The sequence below is a fragment of the Stylophora pistillata genome, chromosome 12 (genome assembly GCF_964205215.1).
Source record: "Stylophora pistillata chromosome 12, jaStyPist1.2, whole genome shotgun sequence".
NCBI lineage: Eukaryota > Metazoa > Cnidaria > Anthozoa > Scleractinia > Pocilloporidae > Stylophora > Stylophora pistillata.
This window is the reverse complement of record NC_142530.1, coordinates 13,315,016-13,335,532: the sequence shown is the minus strand read 5'-3', so window position 1 is coordinate 13,335,532 and position 20,517 is coordinate 13,315,016. Positions and strand designations below refer to the sequence as shown.

The window sequence follows — 20,517 nt, the reverse complement described above, 5'->3', positions numbered from 1 at the left end:
AAAAACGCGCCAAAATTACTGCCTCGATCTGGTGTGTCTGTGTCAAGTGACCGCGCCGCCTTTCGATCGCTGTCGTTTGTTTTGAGAAGTGAGAATTAAATCTAAATTAAAAAGCCCAAATAAGAATGCATCCAGAAGCAGCCGACGTTCTTCCAGGAATCGGTAAGCTTTGAAATGTAATTCTAGAACACCGCTTTGTTTTAATTTGTAATGGGTTAACCTACATTGTTTTTATGCAGTGCAGTGCGCCCGTATCGCACAGGTCATGGGTTCAAATTCTATACAGGCCTGAATGTTTTTTTTTTTCAGGCCTTATTTCCACTACTACATCAGTAGAATTTATTACTGCGAGGATTGCTCTCGTACATTTTAAAAAACAATATCTTTTTCTTTGTTTTGCAGGTCAGCTGAAGGGTTCTGAAGGTGGGAAGAAAGGTCTAATTCAAGAGAAAGACCCACTCCTGGTGGAGAAGGCAACACTACCTGTAGGTGTTCCAGGTCTTTTTGTCATGTTTTGTTTTGTCCTGTTTTTCCCAGCAAGAGCAGTTAGTGAGATTCTCATCATGGTGATAGTTGTCATTTTCCTATATTTTTACAAGGTTTTACAGGCAATTTTTTTATGAGTTTTTGGCACCTAAAAGACTATTTCTGGCAATCAATTTATGATTTTAAGACACTAGATGGAGTGGAGCTTGTAGCCCTGCTGAATGGCATGGTTCCCTTTGTGTTTGAACAGTATTACTAATTATTTATGGAATTAACAAATGAACAGGCATGCTGAACAGTGGGATGCCTTTCCTTTTTATGTAATGATTTAACTGATTTTTTCTTCCATTATAGACAGGTGTTTTTGCTGTCCATGTGTTTGGCTGCCGCAACTTGTACTTTGAAGAAAACTTTCCCCCCGAACACTTTGGAATTTATGTCCAAATAACAGTTGGCTCAGTTATCAAATGCACTTCATTACAGTTACCTTTCAAAAAAGGTTGTGTGGTCTGGGATGAGATTAAGAATTTCTCTGTTACAGTAAGTGCCAAATCCGTTGCAATGATTCAAATACTTCTGAATTTTTGTGCTTGCCCAAAATCCTAGCTGTGAGCATTTAATTTCTAGGTTGTGTAGTATTTCAGGTAATGTACTTGTAGCGCTAGCTATATTTCAATTTTGTTATTTGTTTGCAAAAGCGTTAGAACTCTGTTGTTTGGTACTCAATAACATTATCTGTAAAACAGAATGTTTTCCTTTAGTTAATCCTTTCACTCCCACGAGCAACCAAGGCAGAATTTCTCCTTACAAATATTATACAATCTTGAGCAGACAAGTGATGAGAATAAAGAAAACTATCAATCAAGGGATTATTAGTTGATACAATACCAATGTCTGAACTAGTATCATAAGAATTGTTATGGCAGACAGTAAAAAGAATAATTGATGAGATCTTAAGAGTTAAGTCAAGGGTTAATTCAGTACACTGTATATAGCACCATGATTTATCATGCACCTCATATACAGAAACTCTTGAATAATTACTAAAACAGTAGATTGCATTGAAGACACACTCTGATTGGCTACTCAAACTCCAAATATCATTTGCCATAATATTTACCTCCAAGCACAAAGGTGAGATTTTGCCCAAAAATCAAAGTAGGAATGAATGAGTTAAAATCATCTTTTTGTGCTTTGTTATCTCTCTGTACCAGTATACACTAAAATAACTAATCACAACAAACAATTAGTCCGTGGTTAACAGCTCTATAATATTTGTAATATCTGTTGCAGCTCAGTAAATTTCAATCACTAGCCACCTTCGCTTTGGTCAATAGTTATTAATAGTGAACAATGTGTTCATGTTGTTACCTCAGGTCTCTCCCAAAGCAACAAGTTCAGTAAATGAAGTTAACATTGCTGTCCTGGGGTTTGACAGATTGCAGCCAATCCCAAAACACAAACTTCTTGGTAAAACTGAGTTTCACATGATCAAGCTTGCTAAGGTGGGTGATTTAAGGAATTGTCTAATTTAAGTAGAAATTTGCATGTTGTGTAATTTTTAATTGGGAACAGTGTATATGCTAAATTCAAACTGTGTAAAACTACTGTAGATAATCTTTTATCATGGTGCATTATTATAATTGGCTTAGGCTTGTGGCTGATATAACGCACATTCTCATTGGCTAAGGGTGAGATCAGACCAAAGTAATACAGCAGAAATGTCCACAGGCTGATTATGGATTATACAAATTAGAAAGAGTGCAAAATGTACCATGGTACCACAGTAGTTCTTTTCATTTTTTTGAAAATTTGAGCACATGAAGATGATAAGAGCCAATTAACAGTTAGAGAGAGTAGACTCAAAATATTATTTACTGACAGGTACAGTTTAAAACTACCTAGTATGAAATTTTGCTAGAGGGGAAATATTCTGAACAGTGCATTCAGTGGCAATTACATTTTCTTTCACAAAGAGGCTGGACATGCTTAAACTATTTTGAGGCACTTTTCTGTCATTTTTGTCAGCACTCCAGTCAATGTTTTGCCTTGGAAATTGAACGAAATTTTTGCTATCACAGGGTGACACCACTCTACTGACAGAAGTAATTTTCTAAGGCTCTGAGAATCATTTTTCCTGAAATTAAATGTGTTTCTTGATGGAGTATGTGATATAGTGGTTGTTGTAATATTGCCATTCTGTTTGTTAAGGCTGGGCTTCCTGTGCCCTGCCCACATTTTGCATGACCAGCGGTTTCACTTTATGGCTATTTACTACTGTGACTGCCATTTTGTGTTTAGTCGTTAGTTAGGTTCTAAGTGAAGTAAGGCCTATTAAAGGTTCGAATTCAACAATTTAGCATGGGTTCGAGTCAATGAATGAATAGGTAAAGGCATGTATCGCTGGATAGTAATTGATGACTTCTGCTTGAACATATTTTCCTTTTCTTAAGTTTGTGGGCCACATAATAAACAATTTAATAACCTTGAGCTTTCAGTTGTTGAGGGAAAATCTCAAACCTCAGACTAGTGGCATAGTCTGAGGTTTGAGGTTTGAGAAAAATAAATAATAAATAAATAATGGAAAGGCTTCAGTCTCAGTTACTAGTAGTTAATAATCAAATGATAGTCTGTAATTATGAATAAATAAATTTAAGGTTGAATTTTGGGCCATAAAAGCTATCAAATGGTTATCAATTTCATTTTCAATTTATAGAAACAATGGTCAATGGAGACATTTGAGTTACAGAACAGAAAAAAACAGGTAGAGCACAATCCTTTGTTAAGGCTACTTTCACTTATGATGAAGTTCAAAGTAAACAAGTATTGCGAGTTATAAAGTAAGCACAACAGTCTACTTGGCTGTCATGCTCTATTAGATTACCTAGATTTGTCACCATGATTAATTAGTTTCCAGGGCAGGAAACTCGAACTGTCAGAACATCTAGGACAAGTAATTTTTCCATTTGGCCAAGGGAAATTATGACCTCACTTGCCAAGAATAGGGGAAAAACCTTTTCCTTACCTGAGTTTGGTAAAGTTATCCTAATTAATTTTGTGCAAGTTACATGTTAGGTTACATCACACAAAGTATGGCCATTAGTTGCAAAGTGAATACTGCTTCATACCCAGTAGTCGTTGTAATCAGATTTTTTCAGACAAGTCATTAGTAAACACTACAGCTGTACGCTAATCCAATGGACAAGTGAGTTAAAAAGGAAGTTTCTGGCCCTGGTTTTGATTTAATACTACTGTAAGTAATTCAGAGCTTCTAGCAACAAGGGATGCTTGTAAAGAGAGACACGAGTAAATGCCAATTGAAATGAAAAATATTGATTTCTTTTTTCTCAGTATGCTGGAGATATCCAATTAGAGCTTGCCTTTGCATATGGCTTTTATGGTTATGGCTTGTGTGATCAGGTATCACTTCTTGTTGTTATAAATTTGTTTGGTTATTAATTAAATCTAGATAGAAAGACTGTTAGTACCAAAATCTAACAATAGTGTACTAGATGTTATTACATGAGTTAGGCTATTACTTGTTAGTGTAGCATTTTTTATTACTGGAGACATTTCATAGTCTACATTGAAAAATACTAACAATTGTTACATGTTACTTAAAATTGTTTTAACATTTCGCACTAACTTGTAACCTTGCGATACAATTTTATTTCTGCTTGTTTATAAGTATTGTAGATGCCAATTTCAAGTGAATATGAACTAATACATAGCTGAAAATAGTAACTAAAGTTAAATGTAATTTACACTGCTAACATTAATAGTTACTTCATGATTAGGTACATATTTTTTGTTTAACATCATCAGCTTATAATGGTACTTAATTGTGTTGAACAATGATTAGGGCCTGATCTGCTTATTTTTCATGGAGCAGCAGGACTATATTTCAGACTAAAGTTTAGTTTACTTAACAACTATTCACAGATTGAGAGGTGACTAGTGGTGAACATTAACTGAGCTGCAAAGTGGCAAAGTAAGTATCCACCACTAGCCACCAACAGTCAGGAGAATAGTTGTGCACTAATATGGCAAAAAAAGAGATGATTTTAACTTATATATATTTTTGGGTACAAATCCTGTGCCAGCTGCTCAGAGGTCAATAGCAAAGGATATTTGGAGTTGGAGTAGCCAATCAGAGCATTCCTTCAATGTTATCCACTGTTTTGGTATATACTAAGAAAGTAGAGCATGAACAAAGAGTAGGCTTAAAGGAGTTGGGAGTTGGATCAGCTGGACTCCTCCTCCCTAAAATTTCAAGTCTTTCATGGTTCTAACCTCTAGTACTAAAATTATTTCATCATACATCTGTTGTTTCAAAGGAGATCTTATAATACAGACCAGTGACTCAACACCTTCATATTCAATTAATAAAATTGTGTCTCTAAGATATTTTGCTATGTTATAGCTGGAAACCCATCATCCACCCAGATATTATTTACAACAAAGTGCATTTCCACACTTGGAACTTGTCCCGCGGGGTTCAGGCAACAATGCAGGGTAGTGTATGTAAATGAAGATAGATAAATAGGTAACAAGTCTAGCTTAGTTAATCTAGAAAGTTTAGATTAATGGTGGTATGGATCCCAAAAGTAGTTAGTTATTGTTGTTAACGACTTTACCTGGTGTGACTAGACCCGGAAGGGTTAGTGCGAACGGAACACAAGGTCCATGCAAGGCACCATCCCTCCCCCCAATTCACCCTGGATAGACACTGCACAAAGATAGACCACAACACCGGGCACTACGTGCCCTACTCTTTTCAAGGAGTGTGTGGGTTCTTTAACGTCCCACAAATTTAAATCACATTTAAGGGCTTGTGAGACAGGACCTCCATTTTTCGTCCCCATCCAAGAAGACTAGAAAGTCTAACCGTTTGCAGATAATTATTATTACAAAGGCAGCACTTTCTACTCAGTTATTTAAAGACCCTGAGTGTTAGTCCGGCGAGATTTGAACTCTCGACCTCCCCCACAACAGTCCGGTGCTATACCAATTGAGCTAACTGGAAGGCGGTTTAGTTAGTATTGGTGTCTTTAGTATAGCCTGTAGAGATACATGCATGAACAGTTCAGGAATGTAAGAACAGGTTACATGATTGTAATCCTTTTGGATCTGAGGACTCAGATTTTTCCTTTGGCCCACACTCCCAAGACATTTCAGTACACTTCTTGAGCAAAGCTTTAATTATTTGTTTTTCCAAACATTGTTAACAGCTGGACTGAGCTCTTTTACATTGCTGGGAAGGTTTGTTCAAAGCTAGGTTAAGATAATCCAGTGTTAATGTGAAACCTGATTTCAGATTTGAAAGCTTTAAAAGAAAATTCAGTACCATTCCTTTTGTCTACAATTTGATGATTGAATGCTCCAAAAAAGGATAGTGGAAATCATCTGAAAAAAAAGGTTTTGAACAGAGGAATAAAGAAATCTGCATTCAATTATAACTGGGATGGTGCTAGCCACACTTCAAACAACTGGGCTCTGATTTATTTTCTGTTGTAACAGTTGTTGCTCACTTACACTTGTAGGTATGCAAATCTGGTTCTAAAATGATTTGCACAACTTTTTTTATGTTTATAATTCCATTCCTGTTTTCTTTTGTATGTTTGAACTTCTAATTTTCAAAGTGGCAATTGTAGTCTGGTCAGAAACACTCCCTTGTCACCTCTTAGATTAATTACACAGAGCATTTGGAATAATTATTTAACATTTCAATGGCTGTCAGCATCCATGTGAAACCTGTGCTATTCCTGAAAGCAACCACCACACTTAATCATCTTTTTTGGTTATTTCAGAATTAAATTTGCTCCAAAGAAAGTGCCACATCCAAGTGTGATCACTTTCAAAGAAAAAATAATGGACTTGGAGCCAGAGTTTAGCCCATATTATAGTAAGTTTTTAGCCAAATATTTTATGAATTAGTGGGCAGCCATGGCACCCTTGTCAGTCATGAGACAGTGTTATTATTTCTTAACCGCTTAGCTCCTAAGATCTGCTACACATTTCCCTGTCAATTAGTTTTAGATAATTTGGTGTTAGATTATGATAAAAACTTCTACCTGACAAGTTCTCGGTAGCTGTGGTGTTTATGCTTAAATAACCAATGAGACATTTGGTGCAAACACAACGATAATTATTCAATCAACATGCGAGACGATACCCCACTACAGAATAACTCCTTTTGTTTTAGACCGTGTGTGCATTCCAAACACTGTGATTGACAGCTGTCAGAAACACTACAGTAGCTATGTAATATGTTATTTCGTAATTACTTTGTTAGGGAATAAGTTGCTTTTCAATTATGAATCATCATCTTATATAGTCACCTGATTGAAGGAACATAGTTTATCAGAGAAAGAAAGAAAATGAAAAAACAAAATAGGGATAGTAAGGCAAACAAACTACACTCTCACTATTTAAACCAAACACCTATAAAAAAGCAAGCTTCCTTTCAAATTTTTTAGGTCTTACAATTACAGGAAACCCTTCAAGATTTCCCCTTTTTTCCAATTATTGTTTTCTGTTACAATCAAACATTGGCAAGTGCCTTTTGTTTGTCAATTAACTCCATTCATAACTGGACAGTGAGGTGCACAATGATCCTTTTCTGTTATTGTCATCATTATCATTAATGTCATTATTTTTTTTCTTGCAGCTAAAACAAACTTTATGCAAATGGACAACAAAACAAGACCCCGACTGCAGCAAAATATGACAAAGTAAAAACACACCGTTGTATTGTGGTACAAAGCCTCTGTATATGTGTTGAGAAATGCCTGTCATAGGGATTGTGTGAGGATTAATTTTCTATCAGTGATAAGTTGTTACAAGTGCACATGTTTGTTTAATAACTGTTTTGTTAGAGTAGGGTGATAGTGTAAATATAAGCCCCCATAGGGGTTAACACTTTCCAGTTTTGTAAGTATTGTTGATACTGTACTTTGTGCCAACGTTTTTATGGCTTTTTGATTCATGCATTTCAGTGATCTCCCATTGGAACTCATTTGTGAAACATGCTGAAGAACTTGTTCTTGATTCCTTTGATTCTCTCTGTTTTGGGAATTTAGTGATTTTTTTTGTACATTCTCTAGTTGGTTATACAGTCAAGGAACAGCTGATTATCTCAACTGTACTACAGGAATTAGTTTAGTATCTTTGATATTATAATTTTAGATTGAGTCAGATGTATTCTGAGTATTCCCAATTGACTTCAAGAAGTAAGAGAATCGACTATTTGAGAATGCTCCTTCAGGAGAAGGTTTGTTGTGTAAACCTCTCAACTTCAACATTTGTTTTTTGTAGGTATTTCTTAAGTGTACTTAAATGACTCTCAACAACTTCACCTTATTTTTTAATGCCATTTCCTTTTGCACAAAAGGCAGCTCTTACTTTGAGGACCAAATAATTTATCTTTGAATTTACTACAAAGCCTGAGTGACCAGAGTCAACATTGCTTAATATTGACATAAAAAAGCAAGAAATATAAGATGCAATATAGAGCAAAAATTCTTATCTTTAATCTTGATTTGACTAATTGCTAATAGATGAGCTTGGGAAGGTGATTAGGAAGCTCTGGTACCAGGTAATATGTATGCGTTGAACAGAGCACTCAGGTATTAGTGGCTATCTAATAGTTACAAGCACCAGGCACCATTTGTAGCTTTGATTAATCTAGACAAAACTGATAACTGTAGCACTAACCAAACACATGACCAAACTACACGTGATTTATTAGTAAACTTTATCGCCCATTATCTAAATTTGACATAAGAATGAAAGACATAAAAAAGGTTTGTGAAACATTCATGTTGCTAGTCTTCTTATTTCTTAGTTTTTTTTTTTCTTTTCATTTTGATACATAGGATGTACATGGTGCTGTAACTGGAGACCAAGAGAGTGACTCTGACTCAGCAGAAGAAAATCTTGGTGATGTAACTCAGTTTGGTCTAACAGAAGCACTTGCCCAGATGGCAAACTTGACATTCATGGCAGTAGCACCTGGTGAGCTATTTTCTGTTATTTATCAGTTTTTTCAAAGGTGAAATAAATTTTCTGATTAATTTTTTTTAATTTTTTGCTGTACAGTTCATCAGTAGATGCCTTTTTTTGTGTAGAAAAAAATATGCTTTTTGTAATACTACCTCTATCTTGTCTGCATCAGTGTTGAAGTATACAATGTTAAAAAGATTAAAGGTTGATGTCCTTCAAGCAAATTGAATTTAACCTTTAACTTCCACGAGTTACCCCTGCAGACTGAAATTTTCCCATACAATATCAATACAATAACAAGCAGACAAGTGATCAGAATAAAGACAAATATAAATAAGGGGAATTTTGATTTATCTAAAACCAAATTTTCCAAACTTACATTGTAACAGTTGTATGGGAGACAGTAAGGAGAATTACTAAAATTTTGATCTTGGGAGTGACAGCTAGGGTTTTAAAGAGAACATCTTGCACTTCTGTAACTAAACCATTCAACTATTTACCCATTGTATTGGGATAATTTTCACTTAGCGTCTTAGCTCTGCAGTATTAGAGAGCTTTAATCTGACAATGGTCACCAGTTTCCTTATTGTAGTCTTGCTTATTTCAGAACTGATACAAGAGGCTGAGAAAGAGACGTCTCATGATCCACCGACTGTTCATGAAGCATCAGAGGTTCTTATACTGGGAGAGCCTTTGATATCCACCCTACCTTATTGCTAAGGGAGGAGAGGGTAGATGAATAACTGTTGTTAAATAAGTTTCTACTGAAATCTGTTTTATGTGTCTTTCAGCCAGAAGACCAGCTCAGTAAAGGTAATTAGTATCAAAAGCAAAACGTTTTAAACTGTATAAAAACAAAAATAAAAAAGAATATTTTGAGTATTTCAGTTTAATGTGCTTATTAAACAACATTTTGAAAGGTAATAATTTTATTAGTTACAATTTTTCAGTATTGCGTAGTATTCTGAAACAAGTAAAACCAGTTTTGGGTTCCAATGATGGTGGTAAAACTTCTGGAGACTATCCATAAACATGAACTGACTGCCAGGTAGGACTCTTCACAGTTCTTTGAATCACTTGTAGTATACGTAGAAGTTCGAGTGGCTACTTCATATCTGGGGTGTTGTCTCCCTTTCGATCTAAATTCGTATTTTTTACCATTTTCAACATGGTGTGGTGGGACAGGGATTGCTGATTTGTATTTTTGATTGTAAAATTCACAATTTGACATATTTACACTTTTTCCCAGACCCCAGTGGTGTTTTGTTGTTTGGGACTTTTAGGATCAGGTCTGAAGACATGTAATGTTCTGTATAACTGCTGCCGCGAGCATGCTAACACTGAAGATTATCTTAATATACTGTATTCTGATAATTTTCTCCCACTTATTACTAAGCCCACTAGATTCTCAGATCACTGTTCTACCGGAGGCTGGATATAGTTTCTTTGGCGCGCGCAGACTGGGTTCCAATTTACCCGGGACCTTTAAAAGTTGCAAGAAAAAAAAAACACAAACAAACAAACATGGCCGCCGCGCTTACGCCAGAATCATTTTTTCATCTGCCTAGTAGACTATGTTTTACGCCTCTAGGTAGGCTGCCTACACTTTCTTCTAACTTTACTAGTAGTGTGTTTCAAAAACGGAAAGCTACAACATTCTCAAGTGACCAAAATACACGTTAAACCGGCAGCAAACACAATCGCGATCGTCGGAGCTATTTTCCCATAACGTGGCTGGTTTCCGGAACACTAAATAGATGCTACCTACATGCAATATCAGCAGCTTCGCTTCTCGTGTAAACAAGTCACTGTCAAAACTGTGAATGGTGAGAGAACTTTGCTCAAAGAGAATGTTCCAGTACACTCCTGAGCGAATGTCTTCAATCTTTTACCACTTTCCTTACCAGCAGTACGCACTGTCACACCATTTTAATTGGCCATAATTCTTCTGTGTTCGACACTCCTACACTCCTACGCTCCTACGATGTGCTGGAAATTCAAATAAAGAAACATTATCGTCGAAGAAAGTGTTTTTCGCCGATAGCCTTACACTCATCAAAAGCTGGTAACGCTCTTCTCAATCCTGACGGAAAATCATGTAAAAGCAATCTCCCTTCTATGTATCAAGCAGTTTTTTATGAAGATTTCAACGCACACGATGCGTTGGAAGTTGTACGTGCCCTCCACTGTGTCCTCTTTCAATCCCCGTTGCAGCTAACAAAGGCTGACATTGTAAACAACAGCATGTGAAATCCGCCTCCTTCGCTTTCGTAGACATGGACTTTCTTGACGGACGCCACGAACGCGTGTAACTTTCGAAGACAAGCTCTATTCACAGGGCGATAACGGGCTCCTCGTTAAAGAAAACATCATTCAGAAAATTGCAGAAAGCGGTCTGTGTTACGATTACTTAAAAGATCTTTACAACGACGGTGGGAAGGAAGCACTGGTCTCCATTCTTAGCAAATCGCCAACCACATCGCGTCGATCAGCTCCAAGAGAAACAAAACATCCCGACACTTTGCTCAAAATAATCCAGCACTTTGAAGGAAAATACAGCAGCAGCCATTTCCAGGCGCAATCCACCCAGAAGGTGAACCTCTCTTAGCAAAATAAAGCTCTTCAGAAGAGCGCGAAGGACGTTCGGCGAAGAAGACATCCAAAACCTCGTGGTGTCGGTGGCAAGTGACGTGGCGTGACACAAATGTTGCGCGTGCGCAATTGCCCAACTTGTCGAGTCGAAATTCTTGGAAATTCGAAACTTTAGACTTACGTATTTCTGTTTCCGCTCAATGAATTTTTTTAATTTTTGCACGTTAACTTTGAACGACTCTGTGCGTGTTTTACAAAAATTCGAAAAAATTCTGTCAGAGGGAAAAAAAGTTAACGATGAATTCTAAAAAAGGCCTCTTTTCCTTAAACTTTGTGACAATTTTTTTAAACCTAACAGTCAAGTAGACCAAGACAGTCAAAGGACGCATGCAAATTCTAAAATAAATTCACCATCCAGTTTTTTAGAAAATTCAAGTCAAGTCTAATTTTGGACCCAGCATTGCAAGCCAGCAACGTTGCCATGGCAACGAATTTTTTAATATATTTACAACAAACTGATTCTTCAATAATATCTTTATTTCAGGGGAAAATGTGATAGCGATTCGTTAAAGCTAAGCTTCGTAATTTTAGTTTAAATATCCTGCATCAGAAAAGTGAAAAAACTATATCCAGCCTCCTTAATTGATCATATTTATACTAATGCTCCCATTCAAAACACTACTTCTGGTAGAGCTCTGGCTGACATATGTGACCATCTGCCTGTTTTCTGCATCTATAATGTATTCACTTCTAAAAACAAGCAGTTAACATATTATAGAGATTGCAGTAGTTTTTGCAAAGAGCAATATTTAGCTGACCCCAGCCGAGTTAACTGGCCAGATTATATTCCACCTCCACTCATCTTCATGAGATAACTAATGCATGTATGAACAAAGTGAAATATATTGTCAATAAGCATGCCCCTTTAAAAAAAAGTAACCAATTATAAAATGAAACAATTCAACAAACCTTGGTTAACACAAGGGCTTTTAAAATCAATTAAAAGGAAACAAAAGATGTATAAATCGCATTTCCTCAGCAAGAATTCAAGAAAGATAAAAGAGTACAAACAATACTCCAATCTACTTAACAAAATAAAGGCCAAAGCCAAAGATGAGTATCGAAAGACTGGGCTGCAGCTTTTTCCCAAGGACTATTTTAGCCTTCAACAAATAAGAGTTTCTTTTTATATATATTTGCATACCCACATAGTTAAATGTTATTTCTTAAATATTTAATTAATTATCTTGTATTTCTAAACCCATTGTAGCCCAGTCCCTATCCACGCATGTAATTTTATATATTTGTTAAATAATTGTAACCACATTGTAATTCAGATCTTCTGTGAAAATGTGAGAAATAAACTTATCTACTCCACTTATAACAAATATTTTCAGCTATACAAAGAAAATCTGAAAGAAACATGGAAGCTTATTGGTGCGATCATTAAAAGGAAAACCAAAGCTCAATCAAATTACCCTTCTAGGATCATAAGAAATAGTAAGGTCTACACTAATGAACTTGACATTGCTAACCAATTTAATCAGCACTTCACTACTATTGGTCCTGATCTTGCTAGTGTAATTTATCCTACTTACGACGACCCACTAAATGTATATGCAATAGCCCCACAAATAGCTTCTACTTATCAGCTGTCATTGAAGAATATGTGATAAGGCTATTTTCAAATCTAAATGAAAGAAAGGCTTCATTAGATATTCCTAATAGGTTAGTAAAACTTGCTAGTCGTGAATTATCTAAACCTTTCACATACATTTACAATCAGTCAATCATACAAGGTATTGTATCCAATGTACTTAAAGTCTCACTTATCTTAATTATGGTGCAATTATTGAGTAATTATTAATTACTTGAAGTCTCCCTTATCTTAATTATGGTGCAATGTATTGGGGCAACACTTATCAGACTAATTTAAAGAAGATCAGTACTAAACAAAATAAATGCATCCGAAATATCTTTTTTGCAAACAAACGGGAACCCTCTACCCCTTACTACCAAATCCTTGAAATTTAAAAATTTGAAAATGTTGTGAGATTCAAAATCTGCTTACTTGCATTTAAACTATATAACAATCCAACGACTATTCCTGCAATTTTCCATAATTTTTTAATACCTATAACAGCTGTCCACTCCCATAACACCAGACAATCCGCCAAACTTAATTTCTACCAACCACAAGTCAGAACAAACACAGGCAAATTTACTTTTAAGTACTCTTCTTCTGTTATATGGGCAACCGTCCCCTTGGCATTGAAAAAAATAAAAACATTTAACAGGTTTAAGAAACTTTATATGGCCCACCTGATATCTCATCAATCAAATAATATATGATATCTGTTTAGTGATCAAATATATAGTATGTAACAATCCATATGTAAATAACTATAGTAATAACAGTTGATAATAATAATAATAATTGTCCGCTTATATGTAGGTCTTTGCTGCTGCTGCCGCTGCTGCTATTGTTGCTGATGATACGTTGTTCTTTTCCTCTCCTTTGTCTCTGTCTCTGCTTTCGTCCATTGTTGTTGCTGTTTGTTTGTTTGTCTGTATGTGTGTCTGTTCTTCTCTTATTAAGCTTTTCCTATACAGATTCTTGCTTGGTTCAATATATCCCTAACATACCTTAAACTTATAGCGGTAATTCTTTCTTGCACATTAATCCCAGCTCCGTACTATTTCTTTATTTATCAAAAAGTAGGTGGTGGCCAACTAGAAAACCTTTGCTACTTTGGCCACCACACACATTTTTATAATCTGTACTTTATTTATTTATTCTGTAATCATTTGTTGCAACTTTACTGTTCTATCTATTAATTTTATGTAAATAGTGTGAAATCAATGAACCAATGGCCTACCCTGTGGCCTACCCTATGGCCTACCCTATGGCCTACCCTATGGCCTACCCTATGGCCTATCGGGTGTTACGAAAACGAAGACCTAAGATCCGGTCTTCGTTTTCGTACTACGAAACGAAGACCCAGTAAACAGAAAACCGTGGAAATTACAACTTAAACACACATTAATTAAACAGCAACAACGCTTAGTAATATAATACATTACACTTCACGCGTTTCTTTCCCATTATGATACTGCTCGACTTTTATTATACGGCCCGTCTTGTCTGTTCTGTTTCGCTATGCGAGCCAATTTGGTTTTGATATTCTCGAGGGTTTCCTCGGGTAAACTTACAACACATATTATTATTCTGGAACAGCAGGCAGAATTCGAACGCTAGCCGCCTTTGATTTATAGTTAGCATTGCGTGACAGAATAACAGAGAAGGCGTTCTGTACAGTAAAAATGACTCTTGGGTTCTGTCAATAAATAATCGATTTCTACTGTATTTCGTAGCTAAAATAGATTTAGACGGTCGTTCAGCTTTCTCTGCTGGAAAATTCTCGTTAAAAAGTAAGCAATTCTTTTGGCTAATGCAGGGTCTTCGTTTTCGTAGTACAAAAACGAAGACCCGAGGTCTTGGTTTTCGTAGTACGAAAACGAAGACCCTTTATTGAAAGCAGAAAATCCTTTGAAAGTACAATTGTAGACGTACCCTGAGCACTAGTAATTGTTATTTCAGCTTTTGATATGTTAAGACAGTTCGCGCGTGGTTTTTCTTGTTCTTTCTTCAGCCACCACTGCTTTCGGCTCTTCGATTTGTTTTTCTATGCAATGAATCCAAATTTGGAACAGACATCCCCATCGAAGGAGTGATCGGAATATTTTAGGGCCTTGCTAAGGTTAAGCAGGCTTTATTCGGGCTTTTAAGAAAGGGTCTTCGTTTTCGAATAGAGGAGTTTGTTTTAGTGACTCGTTTGATATGTTACAGATGGACGCACCACTAGATGATGATACACGAGATAAAGATGAAGCCAACATCATGGCTGCCGTCTCTCGTGGTCGCTCAGCTGTTGATGCGCGTAGGCCATTAGTGAAAACAAGGAAACCGAACAACTGTTAACAAACGAACTACATCCTGATACAGCCAGTTCACTGTTTCGTCGTTGTCCTTCGCGGTAACCTCTGGCTTTCCTCCTTTTCACAGTATTTTTCTTCTACGGCTTAGAAGACGGCATGGATATGTTGCTATTAGGTGAACACTAAAAAGCAAACCATTCAGGTCGAATTATTGTATTTGTTTGTTTTTTCAAAGACGTTTTTTAAAGTAGAAGAATCATTTTACAATTGCTGTTGCCTTTTTTTGTATGTTTAACTACTTGAATAGTTAAATTTGGCTTCTTATTTTACATTTCTTCAGTTCCATTGTGGTCTGTTCAGTTTTACAACCGCTTTTAGCACTCGAGTTTCCTAGTTTGCAAGGTAGTCTTATCGATAACCTTTTTTATATTTTTTTTCTACGGCTGGTTAAATGTATAAAACCAGCCTGGAATAAAACAAACCGTTGAAAGTTGTGACCGATGGAATCCCTTAGTTAAAAAGATTCCAGTTCCAGTCCCAGCCCTGAGCGCAGCTGCTGATTGCTTAAAGGTAAGAATGTCCTGTTGAAGTTAAAAGGGCTCTCTCCAGGGGTTCTCCCTAGAACTGTTTAAGTGAATTTGTTGGATTTACCTCACGTTTAGTAGTGTATCGACCTACCCCTCAATAAAAGCATCAAACGATACTACAGAAAACATTTGAATTTTCGGCTTTGGTTTCAGAGCGTTTTAGAGCGAGTCAAATACGGTGTACATAAGAACCCCGCTTACTCGAAACCGGAAACTGGAACCCCTTCCTGACTCAAATAAGATTCGATTTCCCGTGGATTTGTCCCTATTAGCTAACTTAAAACCCCGTGTTAACTCGAACTAATTTTACTTTTTCTTGACTCAAATTTACCCAGATAACATGACACATAGCTGACTGACACATTCCAATTCTTCATCACAATTGATGCGAACGTGACAACATGAAAACGTATTACATATGGGGCTCAACTTCCCAAATTCCTTATACAAAAAAGCTCCTAAAAACGTGCGAAAATAACTTTTGATTGTGCTAGAATGGTAAAAAACATGATCCCTTATTGGTTAGAAACAGGATGATTGAAATTTAACACCGATCCTAATAACTCGAAGCCCTGCAAACTATAATTTTTCGTTTCTCGTGGGAGTTCGAGCTAGCGGGGCTCCACTGTGTACAGCTAACAAAAGATTGTGTGACCCCTGCGGCATACTAAGAACAAAAATAATGATAATAATAATAATTACATCTTTAGTAAGGGTAAACCCGTCAGAAATTGCTGATATCAATGGGTGCCCTGATAAATTATACAAAACAATTCGAGGCGCGTAGCCTCATGTCCAACATCTCATGTCCAATCATCTCATGTCCAACAAGCGCGAGTGGAATAATTGTTTTATTAAAAACGTTAAATTAAATTATTACATTTTATTAAATTTTTAGCTCCCTTTTAACTTTAAGCGGACACGTACGCTTGCCATATTTGTAGATTATGGTATATTGGCTGATATACCATAATGGCTAAGCCAATAAGAAGTCTTAAATTGCATTATCCAATGATCTAGTTTTTAATAATTATATTTATTAAAAACTAGATCATTGGATAATGCAATTCAAGACTTTTTATTGGCTTAGCCATTATGGTATATCAGCCAATATACCATAATCTACAAATATGGTAAGCGTACGTATCAGCTTAAAATTAAAAGGGAGCTAAAAATTTAATAAAATTTAATAATGTAACTCAACGTTTTTAATAAAACAATTATTCCACTCGCACTTGTTGGATATGAGATGATTATAGCCAACGAGGCGCTACGCGCCTCGTTGGCTATCTATCATCTCATATCCAACGCGCGCTCGTGGAATAATTGTTAAATATATGATGACTAAAAATCATTTTAAAAATCATTTTTTAGCGCTTATTTGCAATACAGTACACAAACGGTGTAGCTTTGTGTCAAATGACTCAGGTTAATACGGACTAGCGCAGCGTACGCACAAACGGTGTAGCTTTGGGTGAAATGGCTCAGCATAATGTCGAATGGTACAGCGTGCATACAAACAATGTAGCTTTGCGTGAAAAGGCTCAGCCTAATGTGGAATGGTACAGCGTACACACAAATGGTGTAGCGTTGTGCGAAATGACTCAGTTAAACTCTCATTGAAAAGTGAGCGCGAGTCAGAAAAGAAAAGAGAGCTCGGCATTCTACATTTCTCGCAGGTCATAACACGACTTAACACTTTAAACATTCAGGCACCAACGCGTGCAAACTGTGGGAAACCAGGAGGCCGGCAAACCGTGGTAGAATCAAGTCTTCTTGCTATTTTAATAAAAGCTTTCATGAAGGAAAACAAATAAAAGCGATATCAGCTGGGGAAAAATAGGAGAAACTTACCGAATTGGCTCTGCTTTACGGCCAGGCGAAGAGAAGGCTCTTCAACACAGCAACTACACTGATGTGATGGTTTCGCCCCATTCTTCACACTCGATGACGTCATGCCCCCCCAGCAGATCGCTGTTCCATTTGCGGTTTGTATTTTTGGTGGTTTCGGCGAGATAGCGTAATGTAGAATGGTACAGCGTACATACAAACAGTGTAGCGTTGCGTGAAATGGCTCAGCGTAGACAAGAATGGTGTAGCGTTACGTCGAATAGCTTTGCAGAACATCAGACGCTCCCGCTGAACATTAAATTGCTCAGTATTACATGAAATATTTCGATGTTGTGGCAAATCGTCGAGCTTGCTTGTGGCATGACGTGAAGGCTGAGCTATTTAACGCAACGCTAAACCGTTTGTGTGTACGTTGTAGCATTTGACATTACGCTGAGCTATTTCACGCAACGCTACGCTGTTTGTATGTACGATGTATCATTTGACATTATGCCGTACCATTTGACATTACGCTGAGTCATTTCGCACAACGCTACACCATTTGTGTGTGCGCTGTACCATTCCACATTAGGCTGAGCCTTTTCCCGCAAAGCTACATTGTTTGTATGTACGCTGTACCATTCGACATTATGCTGAGCCATTTCACCCAAAGCTACACCGTTTGTGCGTACGCTGCGCTAGTCCGTATTAACCTGAGTCATTTGACACAAAGCTACACCGTTTGTGTACTGTATTGCAAATGAGCGCTAGACTATTCGCAATTTACCCGCTCCATTTCACAATTTCATGTTCCAACTCGACATGGGCAACTAGACCGTTTATCATTTCGTTAAACTATTTATGTTTAGGCTGTTCTATTTCATGAAGGAAACCTAGACTGTCTACAATTTGGCCATGCCATTCCTTTATTAGCTATGCTATCCTGCAGCTGATCCTTAAACCATCTTTGTATTTACTGATCTATTTGACATCCTTTTATTTTTGGTGGTGACGGCCGCCCATAGATACCCGCTTCATGGTCATGTCTTCAATTTTTGAAAAGTGAACTCCTAAGAATCACGTGATCATTCTGCTCCGTTTGTTGATTAACAAAACGGAATTCACGCCTGCGTCAAACTTGGTTCTAAAAGTAAACAATTTTCGCATTCTAATAGTCCTCACCATAGTATCAGCAATAGTTCTGTCAAGCTTTATTCAGACCAGTATAAATGAGTGTTCTTATTTGGTTCACACGTCACACTTCTCACGCGAGATAACTTGTGGCTAACGCGTCACCATGAGAGAGTCCGTGAGAGGCCTACGGTTAATACTTCCTGCCGTTCTCATGGGTGAAGTGGTTCTTTTGCTGATCGTATTATCTTAACTAGTATTCGCTTTGACTTATTATTCAAACTGGAAGCGTTAAATGTGAACGTGCTGTTTAAAATGCAGGAAGGAACTGTCGTAAGTCCAGCTACTGTATAGAATTAACTGCGGTTGTTGAAAACAGCGCGAGATTAGGTGATCGTCACATCTTTAAGTTGTGTTGCCTTTTACACGTGATCAAATCAAATTCTAGAAAATTTGTTAGAATCTAATAATGTAAATCAGAGTCGAAGTCAATTTTTTCGCTGAGAGAGTTATTCCTCATAAAGGACGTTTATGTCGCTACATCTGACGGGAATTTTATTTACAGATGGAGGCGTGGTCAATACTGTACATCTGTACTTATAAAAGGAATGAAATTGAAGCTTAAAATGTAGTCTGACAAGATGTAAAACATATCGCTAGCAAATATGACATATGCTAGTGATATTGACCTCAAATGTGGAGTTATGCTCTGCAGGTTGGCTTGCTGAGTAATAATGCGGAAAAAACCGTTCAAGATTGGAAATGAGGAATTTATTCACGAGTCCCTATTACCTCTGGGGGCTGGGGAGGGGGGAAAGTAGGATACCAGACACGTCTCTTAAATGACTTATGCCTTCGATTAGTTCGATAAAATTGAAACACCAGAGAAGGAGTCACCAAAGACGGTGGTTTTTTGTCGGTAAAAAGAGTGTTTGTCTGACATCACTTAATCTTCACTGATGAAAAAGGAACACGACCCTCATCAATGTCAGAAATATTGTCGACATGATGATCGAAGAACTGGTGAGATTGGTTGAATTCTTGGAGGAGTGCCTGTGGGGGGTGGAGCATGTTGAATGTCATGTGTTGGATTGTTCTATCTATTTCATTCCATTCCTTTCATTTCAAATGCTTTTAACGGGAGTCACCCTGAACTGAATAGTGCTCAGTGACCCTCAGTTGTAGTTGTGGAGTAAATGACACGACAGAACTAGTTTTCATACCAGTGCTCAGTTGTTGAAATGTTTTTTCGCTGCTGACGCAATATGGTCCAGATCAGTTGACCTTACGTGCTCCTTTTTTACTCTGTGTGAAGATTTTGGATGACATTGATTTCATTCGTTGTTAAAATGGTGATAATATCAACCCTATCGCTTTATTGACACGACAAGAAGTTCGATGACTGAGTGCAGATTATGCTCTCGACATATTATGTCGAGAGAATTCTTGAAATTTTTCATTTAGTCTACATTGTGCACGATGACGTTAAATCCATTCATCCTGATTTCGTTGTTAGATTACGCATTCTGTGACCATTTGTGGCCATTACCATTAAAAACAATGAGTGAAAGACTGTGATGAACACGTCTTAGCGAATTCGCCTCTTTGTTAAGCTTAGTAGCTACAATACTCACTGAATGAGGGCTTCTTTCCAACCATTTTGGATTTTGTTTTGGTAACGAAAATAAAAATCAAACTTGCCTGTTCCTGAAAGGGTGAGTTTTCTCATTCAAGGAAAGTTTTTTAGAGATGTCCGATTTCCTGATCTATTGCCTCACAAGGTAAGTCATAGCCGGATGTGTTCAAAAAAAACCTCGGGTAACTGAACTTCAGGTGGAAAAAAGGCCGGCCGAAAAAAAGCAGTTATTAAAATCACCTAAAGGTTCTTTAACTTATTGGTTATAGGATATTGTTCTGATGTGAATGAGAAGTTTTTAAGATGTTTGAT

The 20,517-nt window shown here is 36.9% G+C and overlaps 1 protein-coding gene across 2 annotated transcripts; it reads left to right on the top strand.

Moving 5' to 3' along the window:
- The first annotated feature begins 45 nt into the window (after positions 1-45).
- LOC111328406 (cation channel sperm-associated targeting subunit tau) lies at positions 46-9,372 on the top strand. 2 transcript variants are annotated; one of them, XM_088742103.1, is made up of 13 exons: positions 46-162; positions 403-485; positions 841-1,026; positions 1,863-1,991; positions 3,203-3,250; positions 3,838-3,906; positions 4,910-5,001; positions 6,297-6,391; positions 7,157-7,220; positions 7,675-7,759; positions 8,364-8,502; positions 9,098-9,162; positions 9,282-9,372. In XM_088742103.1, exons 1-13 carry the CDS (start codon positions 126-128, stop codon positions 9,309-9,311), a joined length of 1,122 nt encoding a protein of 373 aa, XP_088598229.1. In that variant the 5' UTR covers positions 46-125; the 3' UTR covers positions 9,312-9,372. The 2 variants fall into 2 exon arrangements, with proteins under 2 accessions (XP_088598229.1, XP_022788567.2); XM_022932832.2 differs by having other exon boundaries at positions 48-162; positions 9,098-9,372.
- Positions 9,373-20,517: the final 11,145 nt, after the last annotated feature.

What these genes read in the sequence shown, in the direction of transcription:
- LOC111328406 (XM_022932832.2), top strand. Translation starts at nt 126, where the DNA reads ATGCATCCAGAAGCAGCCGACGTTCTTCCAGGAATCG. An exon ending in TTAAGAATTTCTCTGTTACA is followed by an intron (nt 1,027 to 1,862) that starts GTAAGTGCCAAA and finishes TTGTTACCTCAG; the next exon opens with GTCTCTCCCAAAGCAACAAG. An exon ending in GGTTCAGGCAACAATGCAGG is followed by an intron (nt 5,002 to 6,296) that starts GTAGTGTATGTA and finishes TGGTTATTTCAG; the next exon opens with AATTAAATTTGCTCCAAAGA.